This window comes from Lactuca saligna, chromosome 6 (genome assembly GCF_052625555.1).
Source record: "Lactuca saligna cultivar CGN05327 chromosome 6, ASM5262555v1, whole genome shotgun sequence".
NCBI classification, from domain to species: Eukaryota; Viridiplantae; Streptophyta; class Magnoliopsida; order Asterales; family Asteraceae; genus Lactuca; species Lactuca saligna.
The window spans coordinates 70,265,549-70,285,913 of record NC_136422.1 but is presented as its reverse complement, the minus strand read 5'-3'; the positions used below and the strand labels follow the sequence as shown (position 1 = coordinate 70,285,913).

The window sequence follows — 20,365 nt, the reverse complement described above, 5'->3', positions numbered from 1 at the left end:
TTAAAATTATTGCTAAAACCATGGGCATAAATCACAAAAAAATACTTCCAGAGGTCAATAAATCCGGACTAAATTCATGGATGATCATTATGGTGAATAATGACCCCTCACCAAATTTCATCAATTTTTGTTGCTGTTTGATATGATTTCCGATTTTTCTTTTGTTAGGGTATAATAAATCATAAAACCACTTTAAAGAGTGTGAAAATTGTATCTAACAATTTTTGCATACCTTATCTGTGATGGGTAACTCAAGAAAATAATTTCAAGATTTTTCATCATGTCTTACTATTTTTCCCATTTTTTGGTAATTATAATGGTCTAAAAATAGGAAAAATAGTTCTGATTATCCAAAATTCATGAAAATTTACCAGAACATCATATTGTACAGTAGGAGGTTACATAAAAATTTTGAGGATTTTTCTCCACTGTAAACTATTTTTTTCTTATTTTCTAAAGTTAATTACACTTAAATACACTTAAATACACATAAATACCCAAAACCATATTATACATTATGAAAACCACTTTTGATATTTTTCACAGGTTATCTATACTGTAAATGATGTTACAAAATTTTTTGGTAATTTATTTTAACTGTTTAATATTATTTCTTCAATTAATGATTAATTAAAGAAATAAAACAAGGAAAAATAGAAATACCCACTGAAAAATATCTTTTATATTTTTCCAGCCTAGTTATGTATAATAACAGTTAAATAAAAAGTTTGGGTAATTTTGGAAACTATTTTCTATTTATTTCAATTTTTATTGGAATAAATGCTCAAAAATCATAAAATATAATTAAACAGCTTGGAAATCCATTTTTATATTTTTTCCAGCTTAGTAATATTTAATAACAGTAATATAAAAAGTTTGGGGAATTTTCTTAACTCATTGCTATTTTTCATGAATTTATGGTTATTCAAGAAACTAAAATGGTGAAAAATAGTTAGACAAATCAAAAATTCAAGAAAATTTATCTTGAGGTCTTTGACTTCAATTAAAACTGAAATGCAAAGTTTGGGATATTTTAGAATTAAATTGATTTAGTTTTGAATATTTAATCATTGGAACACCTCTGAAATGTTAAATATTAACATTTCAATAATGGAAATTTTCCACTTAAATTGTTATATAACAATTGATTCTTTGAAACTTAATTTCCACAGAAAAATGTTTGTAACTTATCGATATTAAATTTTGACACAATATTGGCATAATTCTATTGTAGTACCATGTATACTAGTGTTAGATTTCGATTAGAGACTCACTAGCGAATACCATTATTGTAGGAATCGATAGTGATACGAGTGGAGCATAGTCAAGGCACCATTTGCATCATCTCAATGCACATTGTGAGTATTCACCAATCCCCTATTTACGATTTTTAAATGTTTTGGGGTGGAAAAGCATGTCCTAAACTATTTATGTTCGTTATATTTAATTGACTCACATAAACTTGATTACTATATTTTGCATATTGTGAGTATTCACCAATCCCCTATTTTATGTTTTTAAATGTTTTGGAGTGGAAAAGCATGTCCTAAACTATTTTTATGTTTGTTGCATTTATTTTGACTTGTATGAAACTTGGTTGCTATATTTTGTATGTATGCGTATGTTACTTTAATTCATGAGGATTGTATCGCGGTTAAGTCCCTGGAATCTCTAGACACAACTCATTAACTCTTTTGAGCCTATGGTTATTATGGATAATGCTATCAGGAGGTAGACAACTCCTCACTCGCACGATTCGCTTGAGTGCATTTTACCATTTTATACACTATGTTTGCGATACACATAGTAGTCAATAGGGCACGATTCGGTCATTAGGCTTGGGTTGTGAACTCATGAATGGAAACTTGATGCACGTACTATTCTTTATACACATACGAAACTTGTATTCCCATGTTAGCAATGACACTTGTATACTTATTTTAGCAATGAAACTTGAATACTTATTTTAGCAACGAAACTTGTTTCTCATTATAGCAATAAACTTTGTTTTTTCATTATAGCAATGAACTTTGCTTCTCATTATAGCAATGGACTCTATTTCTCATTACAACAACGAACTTTTACTACTGGAAACTTATATATATGTTTTAGCAATGAAATTGTTTGCTCCTTGTAGCAACGAAATTGGCAGCTCATTTTAGCAATGAAACTTGTTTACTCGTTTGAGTAACGAACTTTATCTTCCATGAAAATATGAATGTTGCATCTTATTCGGGCAATATACTTTATTTCTCATGATAACAACGAACTGTGTTTACAAACTTATTTACTCCTAGCAATATACTTTTATTATTGGAAACTTTTATCAAAACTTTGATTTCAACTCATGAACCAATATTATTTTGTTAAACTTGTGAGTACTCACCAACTATTTTTATAGTTGATGCTCGTTTTACATGCTTTTTCAGGAATCATCGAGTAAGTGGCACTTAGGGACACCTCAATTTTAGGAGCACTCGCATGTGTTGTATTTCTATTTTCATTGTAATTTCTTTTAAAAGTTGTTCAAACCCGTTTTAAATTTGTAATGGTTTTTAATACTATGGTTGCTGTTGTCTTTAAACTTTTGCTATGAAACCCTTTGTATTGCCACGCCTCGTGTTTCCGCTTTAGCGGGGTGTGACAGGTATTTAGGAGTTTACGGCCAGGAGTCCATGCTAGGCCGTAAACTCCCATAAATAAGTCATTTTGATGTTAAAAATCCATTCCAAGACTTTGAACCAAACCTAGAAAAATTCCCCTAAGTGTTTGAAGTCCAATTTGCACCATAAACCACCCCACCATGAGTTTACGGCCGTAAACTCATGGGGAATGGGTGTTTAGGCCGTAAACATCATTAGGGAGTTTACTCTTGGGGAGTAAACTCAAATCCCAAGTCCCTCGCATCACTACATGTCCTTAAACGTCACCCCCTCCCTCCAAACACTTGTATCGGGGTGTTTTCGCGACTAGAAGCAATTGTCCCTATCAAATAATCAATCTAAGTCCTAATTAGATACAAATGTGAATCTTTACATTATACTTAGGAACTGCGTGCGTTTGCAAGCCCCAGACCAACGTTTAACATCCGAAATCGTCACATTCTCGTCCGGTGAATTCATACCCCTACGCCCTTTTCTGTGTTTTTCAATGTTTTCAGGGGGGAATACAAGCAAACTATAACTGTTTTCAAATCATAACATTGATGTGTTTCAAATAATATCTGGCAAACTTATAAACACTTTTACTCCTTATGTATTATGCTGAGCATAAAGAATGATTTATCAACTACAACTAAATGAATTTTAGTTAAGGAAATAACCAAACTAATCAAATTATTATGGGAATAATTTAGGGTTCTTTACTGTTCGTTCTATCATATACTGATATCTATATAAACTTATTAGATAAACTATGTCTGATTCAGTTTATCTCCGTATCATTTGAATGTATTGTCAGATAGTTTCATTGTATGTATCTATATTCGATGTACTACGTTTCATAATCTTCTGTATGTTGATACCGTATGAGAACCCTGTGAATAGTTTAGTACTAGTTTGTGAGATAGTCACTACCCTTTATGGATGATTAGTAAATCCTCCCCGGAAGTGTAACCAGAGTCTCCTGGAGGAAGAGCGAGGAATTTGTGAATAGATATATTCGGGACTGACAATCCCACACCTTAACTGCTAGCTACAGTTAGGCGGGCACGCCTGGGGTGACAAATTTCTGGATATCATTCGACGTCTGACAAGCGTCAAGGAGGTCTCGTTGTCGTATTAGTATGGTTACCCGACTCACAACATGTATTAATATAAGTTTATTCACAGCTTGGGTTTTAAAATCTATATTTCGTTCGGGATAGTGATCCCATGGTTTTATCAAATAATCTTATGTCTGGTACGGGATAGTAATCCCATGGTTTTCAATTTATATTTCTTAGTATATCAAACTATATTGTAATTAGTTCGGGATGTTAGTCCCAAGGTTATCAAACTACTTTCTATCTACAGTTCGTGTATATTATGGTATTTCATATCTAATTCGGGATAGTAATCCCATGGTTTTGAATCTATAACTATTACGGGATAGTAATCCCATGGTTTACACCTATATCTTGTATGGGATAGTGATCCCATGGTTTTCAATCTATATTTATTTCGGGATAGTAACCCCATGATTCGATCTGTATCAAGTACGGGATGATAACCCCATGGTTTAAATCTATATCTTGTCCGGGATAGTGATCCCATGGTTCCCAATCTATATTTTCATATATATCAAATTATTTTGTGTCTAGTCCGGGATGGTAGTCCCATGGTCTTAAATCTGTATTTTCATTAGTATCGAACTATCTTATATCTCGTTCGGGATAGTGATCCCATGATTTTCAATATATAGTTTTGTGTATTAAACTATACTCTATGTTATTAAATCTTGTATTTAGGAAAATATGGGATTTTCCTGGGGTAAAATACATCACATAATCGAATTGGTAACAAATGATAACTAAACTAACTTTACATAAGAAAATATGGGATTTTCTTGGATAACAAACCTTTTCGGAAAACTAAAGGAAACCGATACATTTTCATAAAACAAAACCGCTTATGAACTCATCAGCTTTATGCTGATTTTCAAACCGCTTGTATTCTCAGGTCCAAGTTAGACAGGTACCCGACGATATCTTTTGGTGAAGACGGAGTGTTCAGAAGACTCGTCTCAACTTTTGTTAATAGGATGCATATGTATATCTTGTATAACTTTACTTTTGAAACAAATGTAAACTTTCATATATATATATATATATATATATATATATATATATATGTAATGTATTGGTTGTTTACTGTGATTACTATTTACATTGGATTTGATACACAACGTGGAGTCCACCCCGGAAATGTTTCCGCCTTTGATTTTCGGGGTGTGACACTGTCCAATGTCATAATTGTATGCTAATGGGGCACAATAAAGTGTCTTGCAATAATCCCTCAGTCAAACCAACACAGCCTAAGAAGAAAATAGGAAGGCCAAGGTTGAATCCAGAATTGACCAATTGCAAGAGACTTGGGAAAGGTGGTGGAAGAGGTGGTGGGAGAGGTGGAAGAGGTAGTAGAAGAGGGGGTAGAAGTAGTGGAAGAGGGTCTACCAATGTTTATAAAGAAGGTGAAAGTTCTGGGAAAAAAGAACCTAGGATTGAGATTCAATTTGTCACCCAAACAACACCTAATGTTGAGAGTCAATTTGTCACCCAAACAACACCTACTGTTGACAGTGAACATGTACCAGAAACATAGGAAGCAGATGTTAAGATTGATGATGAAGATGATGGTCTTGATATGGTTGATCTGGATCAAATACTGCATGATTTGAGTTACCTTAGAGAGTTAAAATACAGTGAAGCAGAGATCCTTTTGTTTCTTAATATCATCCAATCACAACATAAAGGATTTGATGTTTTTCTTCACCAATCCAAACAAGCTGCAAAGGTATTTTTGAGAATGTTGAGAGTGAATTTTGCTTTTCAATAACATAACTAACTTGTTTTTTTTCCATGCCAGGATGTGCCTTTTGTGAGTGAACATGTACCAGAAACACAGGAGGACAATGATGAAAACAAGGAGGAGAGTGACTATGAAGATGGAGTTAAAGAATCATAGGTAGAAATTGATGAAGATGGATCTGAGGATGATGAAGAGGGAGTTGATGATACTCAAGTTAGGATTTGAACTCAATTCAGGGTTAGAACAAGAAAACCTTCGGAAAGGATCACTGAAAACATGTTGAAGAAAATTGTGGTTGACAAGAAAGGAATAGGAATGGCTCCAGAAAAACCTATTAGTTTGGATTAGATTGGTTAGGATTTAAGCAGTTATATGGGCTATTTGGGAACATATGTTAGGAAGCCCTTTTTGGTAAATTTGTTAATATGCCCTTTCTTTTGTAAACAATATACAATATGGCTGCATTGTTAACACTATGGTTGATTTTGGTATGTTTTGTTGATGTATAAGTTACATCCATTTTGGTCATTATGTTATATTGAAAAACATCATTCATTTGCTCACATCATACACGTACTATTGTACATTGCTCAAACAGTTGGTATCCATAAACCAATTTTTCATTCAACAACATACAACTTACATCCAATTGTCATTTAAAATTTTTACAACAACTTAAAGCTACTTCAACATAATCTACACAATCACCAACAAACACAAAAGAAAAACCCAATCTTCTATTTTTCACCTTCACCTTGTACAGGAACCTCTTGAATGCTATTTTTGTGAAAATCCACAGCGTCTTCCACGAATTCATTGTCTACTTGAATGCCATTATTTTGAAAATTCATCAACATGTTTCTATACCAGTTATTTGGTAATGGGGGATTGACCCAAGAAAAATACTTGCAATCTTTTTCCTCATCCTGTTATATAGGAAATAAAACCTAATTGGAAGAGATTTGAGATGTAATTAAAGAGGATTAATGGATACTTACCCAAAAATTAGGGCAACCGATGAACCTCCTGCCAGGGCTTATTGGCCTACATGATGTCCACTTACTAATGGGGTCTTCACAAAAGCATGTTGCCCTTAATTCTTTCCATCGTGATCGGATATTGCTCCTGCTTCCCACTAAGCTTGAAGATGCCATTTTAGAGTTTTGCTTCGATGGAGGGTAAAAAAGGGTTTTTATAGAGGAGGAGTGGGTGACAGGGAGGTTAATGGAGGGTGATAAGGACGAGCCAGCTGGGGTAACCGACTATTATAAGGATTACCGGTTCCTAGGGCTAAACTGAGTGTAATAGCTGGTAATCTGGCCTTTTTCATAAGTGAAATTTTAGTTTAGGACTAAATCATAAACTGGGCCAAAATTTTGGGACTTTTTCGCAGATTTCCATAAAGTAAATATCTAATAATTTGTGTTGTAAAATAAATATTTAATAATTCATAAAGTAAATATGTAATAAAGTAATTCTATTTGTCCATATGTAATTGTTCATAAAGTAAACATCCAATGGTTCAAGGAGCAGACACAAGTACATAAACATGTAATAAAGTAATTCATAAAGTAAATATCTAATAATTCATAAGTAAACATCTAATAATTCATAAAGTAAATATGTAATAAAGTAATTGCAACCTTATAAATGCATGTGTATGTACTTGTGACCGCTCCTTACTCATTGGATGAAACTAGAAGTCCACACTTCTCTTTTTCTTCTCCTTTTAATGATTATTTCAAAATTTTGGAAATATTAAATCAAAGTAATTAAATTTTATGTTTTTTCAATATTATAATACAAAATTTTAATTTATAATGTTTACTGCTTTGCTCATCGCACCATGGTAAATCCCTTACCGTGTCGTGGTGCCTGCATGTCAGCAACTCCTTCGTGATTTCATTCCAGTTTGGGGAAATTTTTATTCTAATTTCAAAGACTCATAACTTCTTTGTTCTAAACCGATTTTCAATTATCTATCTATCCATGTGAAGGTGGGGATGAGTTTTACAATTCCATCAAGTCACTTTAGACTATCTTTTTATAGTTCTTAAATCTGTTAAGTCACAAACTTGGCCCAAAAAGCATAAAATTCCCATTTTACCCTTTATGACCTAAATGCACCATCTCTTGCATTTCTTCTCTTGAACTCCCTTATCTCAACTTATTAAAGTGGCTTAGACTTATCTTGACTCATTTCATGAAGTTACCTCTTCTCAATTAATGAAATTCCTCTAAATGACCAAATTTCCCTTTTGGTAAATTATTCACCCAAAGTCAAAATAATTTTTGGGTTCTTACAACTATCATTCCTTCGGTTGTGAGCCTATAAAAATCCTCGTCGGACTTTCTGAAACGGATGACAACATATATTCAATGTTTATATAGGCTTGTTAGGGATACATGTTGTGCTCCATCATTGGAAGTGTCACGTCTAAGTGTTTCACCCAAATCATGCCACATGTCATGTCTACACACTTGTCGACATACACATCCATGTATCCCATAGGCACGTTGTGCGTACCTGGAAGATGCTCCACGTCTTTGCTTCGTCACTCTTCCAAGAATTGCCACATCTTTTACCCTTGCAACACGTGTTCATTACCCGAACACGTTCACACGTCGCACCTATCATTTAGACGTGCCATGTTTTATCATCGACTTCCGTTGAATTTGACTTTGACCAAGTGTGTCACACCCTAACCATTACGCAACACATTCTTCATTTTCTTCAAAGGTAATGAATTTCGGAAAGCGTCGTGTAAAGTATAATCAATACTTAGATTTTTCGGTCTTTAAAATACTTGCTCTCTCTCTCTCTCTCTCTCCCCCCCCTCCCCTTAAGAAGAGTTTGTCCTAGGAATCTCTTGGTTGTTTTCTTAATCATATCACAAGTTTTCTAGTATAGTGTTGGTACTAAGGCTGTAAACGAACCTAACATTCAGCGAATCATTCGTTTACTGTTCGACAGGAAGTTTGTTTATGTTCATTTATTTCATAAATGAATGAACATGAACACAAATTCTCATTCGTTTAGTTAGATGAACGAACATAAACAATGGTCTGATTTGTTCATTTATGTTTGTGAACATTCATTTATGTTGTTTGTTTTGCGTGTTTAAGTTTATATATGTTTAATTGTTTTTATTATGTTACTATATTATATGTTCATTTAAGTTCATGTATGTTCATTTATGTTTGCTCACCTTTGTTTGTTTATGTTTGTTTAGCATGTTCACTAATATAAATGAACAAACATGAACAAAGTAATTTGTTAAATGAACGAACATGAACAAGAAAACTCATTTGTTTGTTCGGCTAACTTAAACGAACGAACATGAACAAGCCTGTGTTCATGTTCATGTTCGTTTGGTTCGTTTACAACTCTCGGTACTAACAATATGTGCTTAAGTGTTATGCATTATAGTTTTCAAGTATTATGTGATCAAATTATGCTTATTTCTTTGGTCGAAAAATGACTTAGAAAATATCAATCGAATTGTATGAGAGGCTGTGGTGTTATAATCAATGTGAATGTGAAAATGAAAGGAACATGAGTGATCTTACAAGGAAATCCCTTGATCCTTGCTTGGATCTCTAACATAAAACCTTGGGAGGTGATAATGATCACCTGCCTTGTTTAATCTTATTAATTGAAATGTAAATTATAGAAATGTGTTTGAGAATACATGTATAAGTCGTTCAATTGCTATAGATGTGTGTTCTATGATTTCTACATAAGTATTTATGGCCTAGGTTGACTAACAAGATGTTCGATATTCTTGGGTTACTTTTGAACATGACCTTGCGTGTTGCCTTGACTAAGTGACTCGATATTTTAAGCAAGTGACTTGATATTTTAAGCTTTGACTGGAGCAATTCTTTAGTGTAGACGCACCTTGTGTTTACCATTTCTACACATTTAACTAATAAACAAGAAATATATCCATTGATCTTGTTAGGAAATAATATCAATAATAATTAGGATCCTGACTTGTTACAATATATGAATCAAGATCCTGATTCTATTTAAGATCTGGGATCCTAGACATATTTTAAGATCTTGACCCCTAACACTTATCATTGATATATTGTGTGATTCATGTGTATGCTCACTAAGTGTTTTCGCTTACTAGGTGTCTATTAACATTTTTTCACGAATTAAGTGATTCGGCCTGACTACATCGCTCTAGACAAGAGTACCCCAGACTCTTATGACTATTCAAGGCTTTTGATTTTATGTTTTTAAATGATGTTTGAAAATATATAATATTATGATTTAATACTATGATTATTTAAGAAAAATATTTCCATTGGATTGTTATTTGAGTTATTCAAGTTTTTATAAATGAAAGAATTGTGTTTTATGAGTTTTACAAAGAAATTGTTAATTAAATTATGAAGAGTTTTAGTTAAAGGGTTTTCACTTAACATTTTTATATTTCCACTTAAAAAGTAAGTGTTTAGACCTTTGTACAAATAAATTAAGTAAAATATAGATTTGAAGGGGGTCACAACATGAAGGAAGCACCCTCACTTCGTGACATGATCGTGTTATGTGGACTGAACCATTGAAGTGTCACGTTGTGACACCTAATTAAATGGAAACCCTAATTTTTAGACTTTGGACCCTATTTAAAGGAAGTGAGGGGTTAGGGTTTCTTCCACTCTGAGGCTCCATCACTTCCAAACCAGAAAAAGGAAACCTAATCCCTCTCCTCTATTTTTAGTTTATTTTGGTACTCGTGCATGCTTTTGAAGGAAGAAAGAGCCATTTGAAGAGTAATGAACGCATTGGACAATTTTGAGCAATTTTGGACCTTTATAAGTGTCCAATAACTAATATTTCTTGTGCTAGGTTGCTAGATCTATAGTTTTATCCAATTTCCTTCATGTAAGAGTTAGCTAGAATGATGGGATTCCATAAAGTTGTCAACTTTATGGATCCTCGAGGTCATATGTTTATCATATTGTGTAGATTTGGAAATGGAATGTGTTTTGGACCCTTGCATGTGAGTTTTGGTGATTTTCTTCATTTTGACCCAAAATAAGATCTAGAGATGCATGTCCATAAAGCATCGATTTTTAGGTTTATTTTAGATTTATAAGACCCTCTAGCAAGTTGGATTGCATAAGCTAAAGGATGAGAACTGAATGCATTAAGATGCGCATTTTGTGTGGGTCACGACGTGACCATTTCGTGGTCACAACGTGGTGAATTGATTTTCCCTGACTGTTTTGGGCTGGCTCTTTCATGATGTGAGGCTATGGCCATCATGATGTGACGATGGCTAAAACCGTTTATGAATGGAGTTGAGTTGAGTTGAATCATAACTAAGTGGGGACTAGGTGGGATCTGATTTCATGACGTGGCCATGAGGTGGTCACAACGTGAGGGTTAGCTAATCTAAGTGTTGATTGTGGACTTTGACTATGACCATTGACTTGTTGACCTTGTTTGACTTTTAATCAAAATGTCTAGTTGTGGAAGTTAGACTAAGGTGAGACCTTGCTTGATTTGATAGGTGTGTTGTAGTGTTGTTTGCATGGCAGTGAGCTATTTTAGTTGATCTCATGAGACAGATGAGTTTTCTCACTAGACTGTGTAGGATGCTAGTTGTCTTTTTTACTGTTGCATGTGTGTGTTGGGTTGGACCCATGTATTATATGTTACGTTGGGCCCATTTATTTGTATGTTGGGAGGCCCATTTGTATCTTAGGTTGGGCCTATTTATTATGCGTTGGACTCGGCCCATTTATATGAATGTTGGGTTGGGCTCATTGGCATGATTGGGTTGGGCCCATTTGTTTGGTATGTGGTATTTTAGGGAATTCACTAAGCTTTGTACTTACGGTTTATGGTTTAAATATTTTTCAGGTACTTTCAGTTCCAAAGGGAAGGGTCCGACATGACTGCACATAATCCCCTTATGATTTCCGTATCGATGAATATTTACTCTGATGATTTTGATACATTGTATTATGATTGATTTTGAGACACATGATGTATGGGTTTGATGATTTAAAAAATGAAAACTTTTATTAGTATTTTAGGACGTTACACAAGATCTCCACATGAGGTGTAAAGGAAAGAACAAATTGAAAACTTACCATGTATTCAAAGATGATCATTGATTAAGAACCAACAAATCTTTCTCTCAATGAAAAAACAATGGTGAACAGTAGTGATGAAGCAACGAAAATGCATCATGGAAGAAACATCGGGTGATTCTCTTGAAACCGTATAGTCAATGATATTTCTCCACTCTCCAAATTTAAACTAAGAGGTAAAAAGGTCTAAACACTTATTTTTTAAGTGGATGGATAAAGTTATCAAGTGAAAATATCATGACCCTAATATATGCTTTTTATTCAATAATTATTTAACTATAACTAAACTTTTATTATACTTCAAATGATTACAAAACAAGCAAACAACAAGACCGAGAAAAATGTTTCAAAAAAGAAGTTGAAAATTATATGGCATGGGAACTTAAAATGAAATGTTACATTTATGGGGTGTGCAAGTTTAAGATCTTGCAAAGAAATGTCAACTCAACCTCATTCATCAAGTCTTGGAAAGAGAAATTAACGGGCCATCTAATTTTGATTGGTTTTAGTATTTAAATATGATTGTGTGATTAAAGTAATAACATAAAATCACTTGTAAGTCTTACGGATATAAAAAGACCCAATGTGGCACAAGCCACAAAGTCTTTTCTTAGTGGCATTGCAAACTCTTTTTGAAACACCCAATGTGGATGGTCTTAGTAGTTTCACTACTATAAGCTAAAAATATTTGAATAAAAATAAATTATAATAGTTACAAACAGCTAATAAAATCATTTTTTTCACAAGTTAACTCACTTTAAGGTATTAACTTATAAGCTAATAAATTGTAAGATTTTTTTTTTCAAACACCCCCTTAATCTATGTTGGGTTGGAATCACTTTGGCAATTCCTACTCTTTCCCTATATACTCTCATTTTCTCAAATCCCTGTTGGGTTTCTCTCAACTTAATTAGGATTTAGGATAATGATTTTCGGGGAGAAGACATGGATTCTTTCTCGCTATGATTGTAATTATTTCCCACCATATGTTGTGTTTCTTGTTGGTGTTTTCTCTTCTTTCTTCGGTTATTGTGTTCTCTAGCTTCCTATCACCCGGCCGGCTTTCTTGAATTGTCTTAGTGGGCTGTAATTTGTTCACGAAGTTTCAGTTGTTAATTCCTTGGGAAGTGAATCTTTCTTTTATTTATAAACTGATTCAACTAGTAAAACCTCCAGGATTTCTTTCTGTTACTTTTCTGTTTTGTTTAATTATAGGATTTATTTTAGGTTTTGACTGGATTGTTTTGAATTTTTAAGGTTTGCACGATGAATATATAATGAGAGACAAAGAATATATGTTCTAAACAATCATTTTAATGAATTTATCGCATGAGCTGTTAATAAAAACGGCTTTTGCATTAAAAACATGACACTAATACTTTTTAGAGATAACAAATGCTAGCGCTAAAGACATGGAGGGAATAATGTGGGTACACATGGAGGGAATAAGCCGGATCCTTGGGGAGATAATTTGTGGCGAGAGTTGACATTATATCAATCTATTCATATTTTTTACATGCTCACCCCTGGCAATGGCATACCCAAAATTCGTTTGTTGCTTCCCACTCTCTATTCCCTCGAAAAGAAAAAAAACAAAAACAAAAACACCTCTGTCTCTCTTCTCAAAGTGAAACAGATTATAGGAGAGATAGAGATAGAGATTATAGATGCACTAAACGTACATATACACACACCATCTTGTTTTTATGCTATTTTCCGTTGTTGATGTATAAAGGTTACGAAAGTTAACCTCTTTTTCAAAACCTTTAAAAAAACGGTGTGAATCATATATTACACATTGTAATCTCTCTCACTTTCTGCACTGAATTTGGCTATTTGATATTTTCTCCATTTTTAATGGAGAAAATATCATATGATAACGTTCGTGGACTTATTCTAGCTCTGGCATCAAGTATATTTATTGGGTCTAGCTTTATTATCAAGAAAAAGGGTCTCATTAAGGCTGGTGCTTCTGGAACCCGGGCAGGTTCAAATCCTAGCTAGTTCTTTATTTCTTTTTTGTTTTTTCTTTGTTTTAGATACTATGTGTATATAAAGGGACTTTATGCCACATTGGTTATGTTGCTAAACTTGATCATGAATCATTGTGAATCCAAAAGCCTAGTTTAATCTTCGTGTAGGTCAATATTCAATCCTAATACCATATATGTTAAAAGCTGAGGTGACACAAAAACTATATTGTTAAAATAATATTGCAAAACAATTTAAATCGTGATCATTTGTACATAAACTTTAGAAGCAGCAATTTTTATGTCATATAAAAACTTATTGCTATGAGGAATTGTTTCAGGTTCAGGAGGCCACTCATACTTGAAGCAACCTATGTGGTGGGTTGGGATGATTAGTAGTAAGTACCAATTGCATCCCTATTAGCTTTTATTTGTCTATAAACAAAAAGGCTTTTTAGTTTTTATATAACTACGTCTCTTTACCATTGTGAGGTTTTATGAAATTGCAGTGATATTCGGCGAAATAGCAAATTTTGCAGCGTATGCATTTGCTCCGGCTATTCTTGTTACCCCTTTGGGAGCTTTAAGTATAATTGTCAGGTAAAATTGCTATATTTGGTATCATTTTCGTTCCAATAATTGTTATGATTTAGCAATTTGAAAAAGCTTATAATTAATAAGGTGAGATTTTTCATTTTTATGCTTGTTTATATATTATAATATGTGCAGCGCAGTTTTGGCACATTATTTTTTGGGGGAACGGATGCATATATTTGGTATGGTAGGGTGTGTGCTTTGCTTGGTGGGTTCAACCACAATTGTGTTGCATGCTCCACACGAGACGCAAGTTAGTTCAGTCAAACAAGTGTGGAACTACGCAACCGAGCCAGGTATCCTTAAAGGCATCCACAATGCATTGAACTCTATAGGGTTCAATGGATTGTCACATCATTTTTTCTACAATCCATACAATTCTATCATCTTTAACTCTACAAAGTTCAATAGGATGTTACAAAATATAATTTATAATATATATTTAAGAATTAAAAAGTTTCATTTTTCCCATTGAAAAGTTCAATAATCACTGAACTCCAAATCCATCGAATATCAAAGTTGCATCTCACAATAGTAGAGTTTCATTTATTGAATGATCCCTAGACTTACCACTTAATTTAATTATCTCATTGAACTCACCAATATTGATGCTCTAATTATTCATGTGATGCTTGGCGTGCTAATGAGTAATATATATGATATGTTTTTCACTAACCTTTATTTAAGAAAAACATAGTATCACAAACTTTCTCCAATGCATAATCTTTCCAAAAACTTTTTCTTAAAATTAAATAAGTGATCCTCATATATTTGTTTGCCAATTTTTAAGCATGCATCATATGTCTAAAAAGGAGTTACTTACGTTAACATTTAAAAATTTGATAATATTTATCAAGTATAAGTATGTAGTTATAAAAGTAAAATACGGGGGATATATATTGGGGGTAAATGAAATATTATTGAAGGAATAGGGGAATATTGTAAAGACAAATTGATAAAAACTTAGATAAAAATGAGTGGTTAGAGTATATTACAAATATTTGATATATTCTAATGGCACTAAGTTTTTGTAAAACTATTTCGAATAACAAACTACAAAGTTACGATTACAATTGCTCTAAGAAACCACTTTTGGCCATGTTTCTCTGTTTTGCATCCAAAATATCTAAAAATGACGTCGCATTTGGGGATATAAAAGAAAAAAGTAAATGTAGACAAACATGTATAGTGTTAGGACTTAATAGAAAACCTCTTTTCTCTGAGTTTAGTTCTTTCTGCATTAAGCGGAAAAGAAACATTCATACCAGATTAAGTCATGTCGATATTATCATATTAAGTAAACAAGAAACAACATTTTGTTACTAGATTATAATGGATAATTGTATGGTGTTAACAGGCTTTATAGTCTACGCGTCATTTGTATTTGTTCTTGTTGGCATACTCATTTACCATTACCAGCCACTTTATGGGCGAACTCATCTAATCATTTATGTTGGAATCTGCTCTCTTACCGGATCATTGACGGTTTGTCTTCTGTTTATATTTTATTTTCTTTTCATTCTTCATTAATATTTATCACTCTCCTAATGTTCTAAAAAATGTAGGTCATGTGTGTGAAAGCTGTCGGAATTGCCATTAAGCTATCTTTTTCAGGACATAATCAGTTTATACACTTCGAAACATGGATTTTTACCGTGCTTCTTCTTGGTTTTTGTCTTATGCAACTAAACTATTTGAACAAGGTATGTTACTGCAACAAAACAAACCTTCACCCATAGCCTAATCCGTGGGTAATCGGTGGGTAATAGGCTTTATCCATGGATTTTCCACACACACAAATTTGTAGGTAATATTTTCTCACAGATTACCCATGGAAACTACCCACTGATTACCCACAGATTTACCACAAAAAATGTACCCACAAATTTATCCACGGATTATCCACATAAAAGTTACCCACGACTTTACCATAAACATGTTACCCACGGATTTACCACAGATATATTACCCATAGATATACCCACATTTTACCACAAATTGTTACCCACACTTTAACCACAGACAGATACCCATTGCTTATCCACGGTGTTTTTTTTTTTTTTTTTTTTATTATTCCGTGGATAATCTGTGGGTAACATGACATATTTATATAAAAAAATATATATTTAAAATTTACAAGAAATCCAATAACTAATACCAAAAGATCTAATATAATAAACAAAGAGTAATTTTGTAACATCAATCTAAAAAGTTTTAAATACAATAACTACAACCATAAAATATTGTTTTTGCTCATGTGTTTGTATTGATTTCTTCCATAGTTCTTGCACATGTTTTAGCGTAGGTGCTTGACGCACTGCAGGCTCCACAATGGAGCTACGATTAATGCTTCCACTATGAGACCTCCTACTCCAAGCAACACTATATTCCATCTATGTTTAATAAAAAAAATATACAAGTTCTTATCTATGATAAAAAATAAGTCAATAAATATAATAAAATAAAAGAAAATGTCTTAACCTCACTTACATTGCACAACTCGTAACCTAGCTCTCAAAGGATCCATTGCACAACATTTAATGGTCGAAAATAGAAAATTTGGTTCTGATATGTGGGTAGTCCGTGGATACCCATAGATTACCCACGCAACAAAACCATTTTTCATTTTTTTGACCTTTAAACGTTTTTTTTTCATTCCATCTTTACTTCAACTTAATCAATTAATTTATTTGTTCAACTTATTTCATAAATACACTTAAACATACATATATATACTTCCACACACATACATACATAATAAATCAATACTTTTTTGTTTCATGAATGTATTATTTATATTTATGCATTTGTATTTGTATGTTTATAATAAGTTGAGGAAAGATAGAAATGCAATGATTTATTTAAATTATGCTAAAGGTATAACGTAAAAAAAAACATCGTTTATAGTTACAATAATGAAAAAACAACTTTGTTATGTGAGTAATCCGTGGAAAATCACCCACAAATTTCCCACAATCCAATAGAGTTTTTCATTTTTTGACCTTTAAACGTTGTTTTTCCCGTTCCATATTTAAATCATCTAAATCATTTAATGTATTAACTTGTTTGTTCAATTTATTTCATAAATATACTTAAATATACATACATATAGTTATAAATGCATATATATATATATATATATATATATATATATATATATATATATATATATATATATATATATATATACTCATTTAACCAATATATTCATTTGTTTCATCAACTTATTATACACATACATGTGTTTGTGTATGTTTATAATAAGTTAAAACATAGCAATACAATGATTTATTGAATTATAATAAATATGGAAAGAAAAAAACAACATTTATAGGCCGAAAATTGAAAAAACGATTCTAGTATGTGGGTAATCCGTGGAAAATCACCCACTGATTTTCCACCATCTAGAAGAGTTTTTCTATTTTCTGAATTTTGTGGATAAGCGGTGGGTAAGGGACATTTTTTTCCCACGAACTTTCCACTGATTTCAATGTGTGGGTATTCCGTGTGTAATCCGTGACAGTTGATTTATAAATTAGGGTTTTTTCAGTAGTGGGGAATCTGTGGCAAATTTGTGGATAATTACCCACAGATTTTGTATGTGGATAATTTTTGTGGGTGAAAGTCATTTGTGTAGTAGTGAGTACATGACCTTGTTATAACTATAGTGTAAAAAATGTAAGAAAATGTTATTGTAGTGTAGCCCTAGCCCAAAATCTTTGATTAGTATCATAAAATCTTGATGGTATTAAATCGAATGGTTGTTTTCACTTTTCAGGCACTAGACACGTTCAATACAAATGTAATTTCTCCAGTGTACTATGTCATGTTTACTACCCTCACCATCCTCGCTAGCATAATCATGTTCAAGGTGATTCTCAATGCCCCATTTGTTATACAAGACATAACAAAAGACGTTGTATTGTGTATTAGAGTAGGATTGGGATAGACGAATGTCTATAGGACAAATTGCAACTTTTTGTCACATCTAAAAAGGTGTGGCATGGACTTTTCTCTATGTCTTTTGAATATGCAAAAGACATGAATGCCATCACCATTATCATCATAAATAGACTTATAAAGCTTTCCAGTGGAATCTACTTCAGTCTAGACTAGTCTGGTCTAGTCTAGTCCAGTCATGTTATATGTAACAAACTATCCACTTTAGTCTGGTCTACTTATGTTTTGCCATGTGTAACAAACACAACCCAAATGAACAAATAAAACACAGTTACACTTCCATTTATTATGGGACTTTATGATTAAATTTGTGATCAATGACATATGGCAGGACTGGAATGATCAGAGTGGAACACAGATTGCTATGGAATTTTGTGGTTTTGTGACAATTTTATGTGGGACTTTCCTTCTTCACAAAACTAAGGATACGGTGGGTTCACGTGTGGGTCCAAATCTATTGGACATGAGTACAGACGCGATTGCAAGGAACTCCAGACAGTTGGAACTCTGACATGACTAAGTATGATTGTAGTAGAAGTCACATAGCTAGAGGTATTGTTAATAGTAACGCGATAGAACACTCATAAAAGGTGGCCGAATGTTACAAATGGGTTAAATTATCTTCAGGAAGCGAAAATTCTTTGCTTATGTTATATACTAAAATTTGTAAATGCAATTTTTCTCGTTTCTTTAAACTTTGTTTATGTTTACAAAATTCATGCAATAAAAATCAATCTCAAAACTGAAATATTAACATTTCATCCTTTTTGGTTCATATCATTAAGGATATCTTGCAAAAAGATTGTTACTCCATACCACAATCTAAGAATTGATTCGTTGCCAATTCTTAAAAGAGGGTTTGAAGGTTGACGTTGCAAAGTATTTAAGATTTATATAAGCAAATTTAGGTACTTGATCAAGTACTGTTTATTTCATTTGATAACTCTTAGGGTTGCAATGAGTGGAAATTTTATCGAGCTATTTTGGTGTGAACTTGAATACGTGAACATAATTTGTTTGAGTTCAAATACAAAAAGGTGCTTGAATACTAAAAAGAGTCAAGCTTGAACTTACAGGGGCTCGATTCTAGCTTTTATTAAGGTGTTATTTGTTTTTTCAAAGCCAAAACATCTGCAGTCTGCGGATGATATCTGCAATCCTTTGCAGCAGAAAATGTGGACCAAACGTCTGCAATCTGTAATATGAAGTTTGTTTGATATAATAATTCGTATATTATTTGATATAATATATTGATTATCTTGAATTATATGATAATATATAAATCTATTATAACGTCATAATCTTAATCATTTGAATGACTTCTACTTGCGAGTTACACATCAATAAAATTAAATATTATATATGGGTTAATATTATTTATAGTTGTTATTTTTAACTAATTTTTTATATTTTATTTGCTTAATGTTTTAATTTCTATCATTATAATTATTTAAAACATCAAACACTATTTTTTGATTTTAAAGGTAACAATATAATCATTTATATAGAGTTCTTTTTAACTATTGTTATTATAAGTTATTTTAAGCTACTTATTTAAAAAATTTTAACGATTATATAAATATATCTAGGAAATATTTTAGTTAAACTGATATTACAATTTAGTTTTTGCATTTATCACTATAATTTATTACTTTTAACTATTTACAAAATATTATTTGGTTTTTTTAGTGAAACTAAAACTTATATTTAAGTTGACACTGTAATGTTATATTTAAATTAACAATTTAAGTATTTTGTCAAACTGTTCAAAAATTGTAGCTTTAAACTTATAATGGTTTACATGCAACAACATTTTAAATCTAATAAATAAGTATAATATGTTAAAATTAAAGACATAACTTTATATATAGAAGTAAATATATTATTTTAAAATTGAAATTTAGTCGATTTATGATTACACTTTATGTTTGATATTTATTTAACCTTATTAACCAACTTACAATTATTATTAGAAAGACACTACAATTTATCACTTTTAACTATTTATAAAATAATCTTTGGGTTGTTTAAGTTAAATAAAATTTATATTTAAGTTGAACCTATAATGTTATATTTTAATTGATAATTAAAGTATTTTATACAAATTATTCAAAAATTATACCTTTAAAATTATAATGGTTTACATCCAACAATATATTAAATCTAATAAATTAAGTATAATATGTTAAAAGTTAAAATATATATATATATATATATATA

General features: G+C 32.0%; 1 protein-coding gene across 1 annotated transcript; it reads left to right on the top strand.

The window, feature by feature from the left end:
• The first annotated feature begins 13,159 nt into the window (after positions 1 to 13,159).
• LOC145000850 (putative magnesium transporter NIPA1) lies at positions 13,160 to 18,906 on the top strand. The gene is made up of 8 exons (XM_078960136.1): positions 13,160 to 13,608; positions 13,933 to 13,989; positions 14,101 to 14,191; positions 14,321 to 14,481; positions 15,543 to 15,670; positions 15,751 to 15,888; positions 17,964 to 18,056; positions 18,477 to 18,906. Exons 1-8 carry the CDS (start codon positions 13,479 to 13,481, stop codon positions 18,654 to 18,656), a joined length of 978 nt encoding a protein of 325 aa, XP_078816262.1. The 5' UTR covers positions 13,160 to 13,478; the 3' UTR covers positions 18,657 to 18,906.
• Positions 18,907 to 20,365: the final 1,459 nt, after the last annotated feature.

Bases quoted from the DNA above. Each gene is read 5' to 3' on its own strand.
- LOC145000850 (XM_078960136.1), top strand. From the start codon at position 13,479: ATGGAGAAAATATCATATGATAACGTTCGTGGACTTATTCTAGCTCTG. The intron at 13,609-13,932 runs GTTCAAATCCTA...GAATTGTTTCAG, and splicing joins TGCTTCTGGAACCCGGGCAG to GTTCAGGAGGCCACTCATAC. The intron at 15,671-15,750 runs GTTTGTCTTCTG...TAAAAAATGTAG, and splicing joins CTCTTACCGGATCATTGACG to GTCATGTGTGTGAAAGCTGT.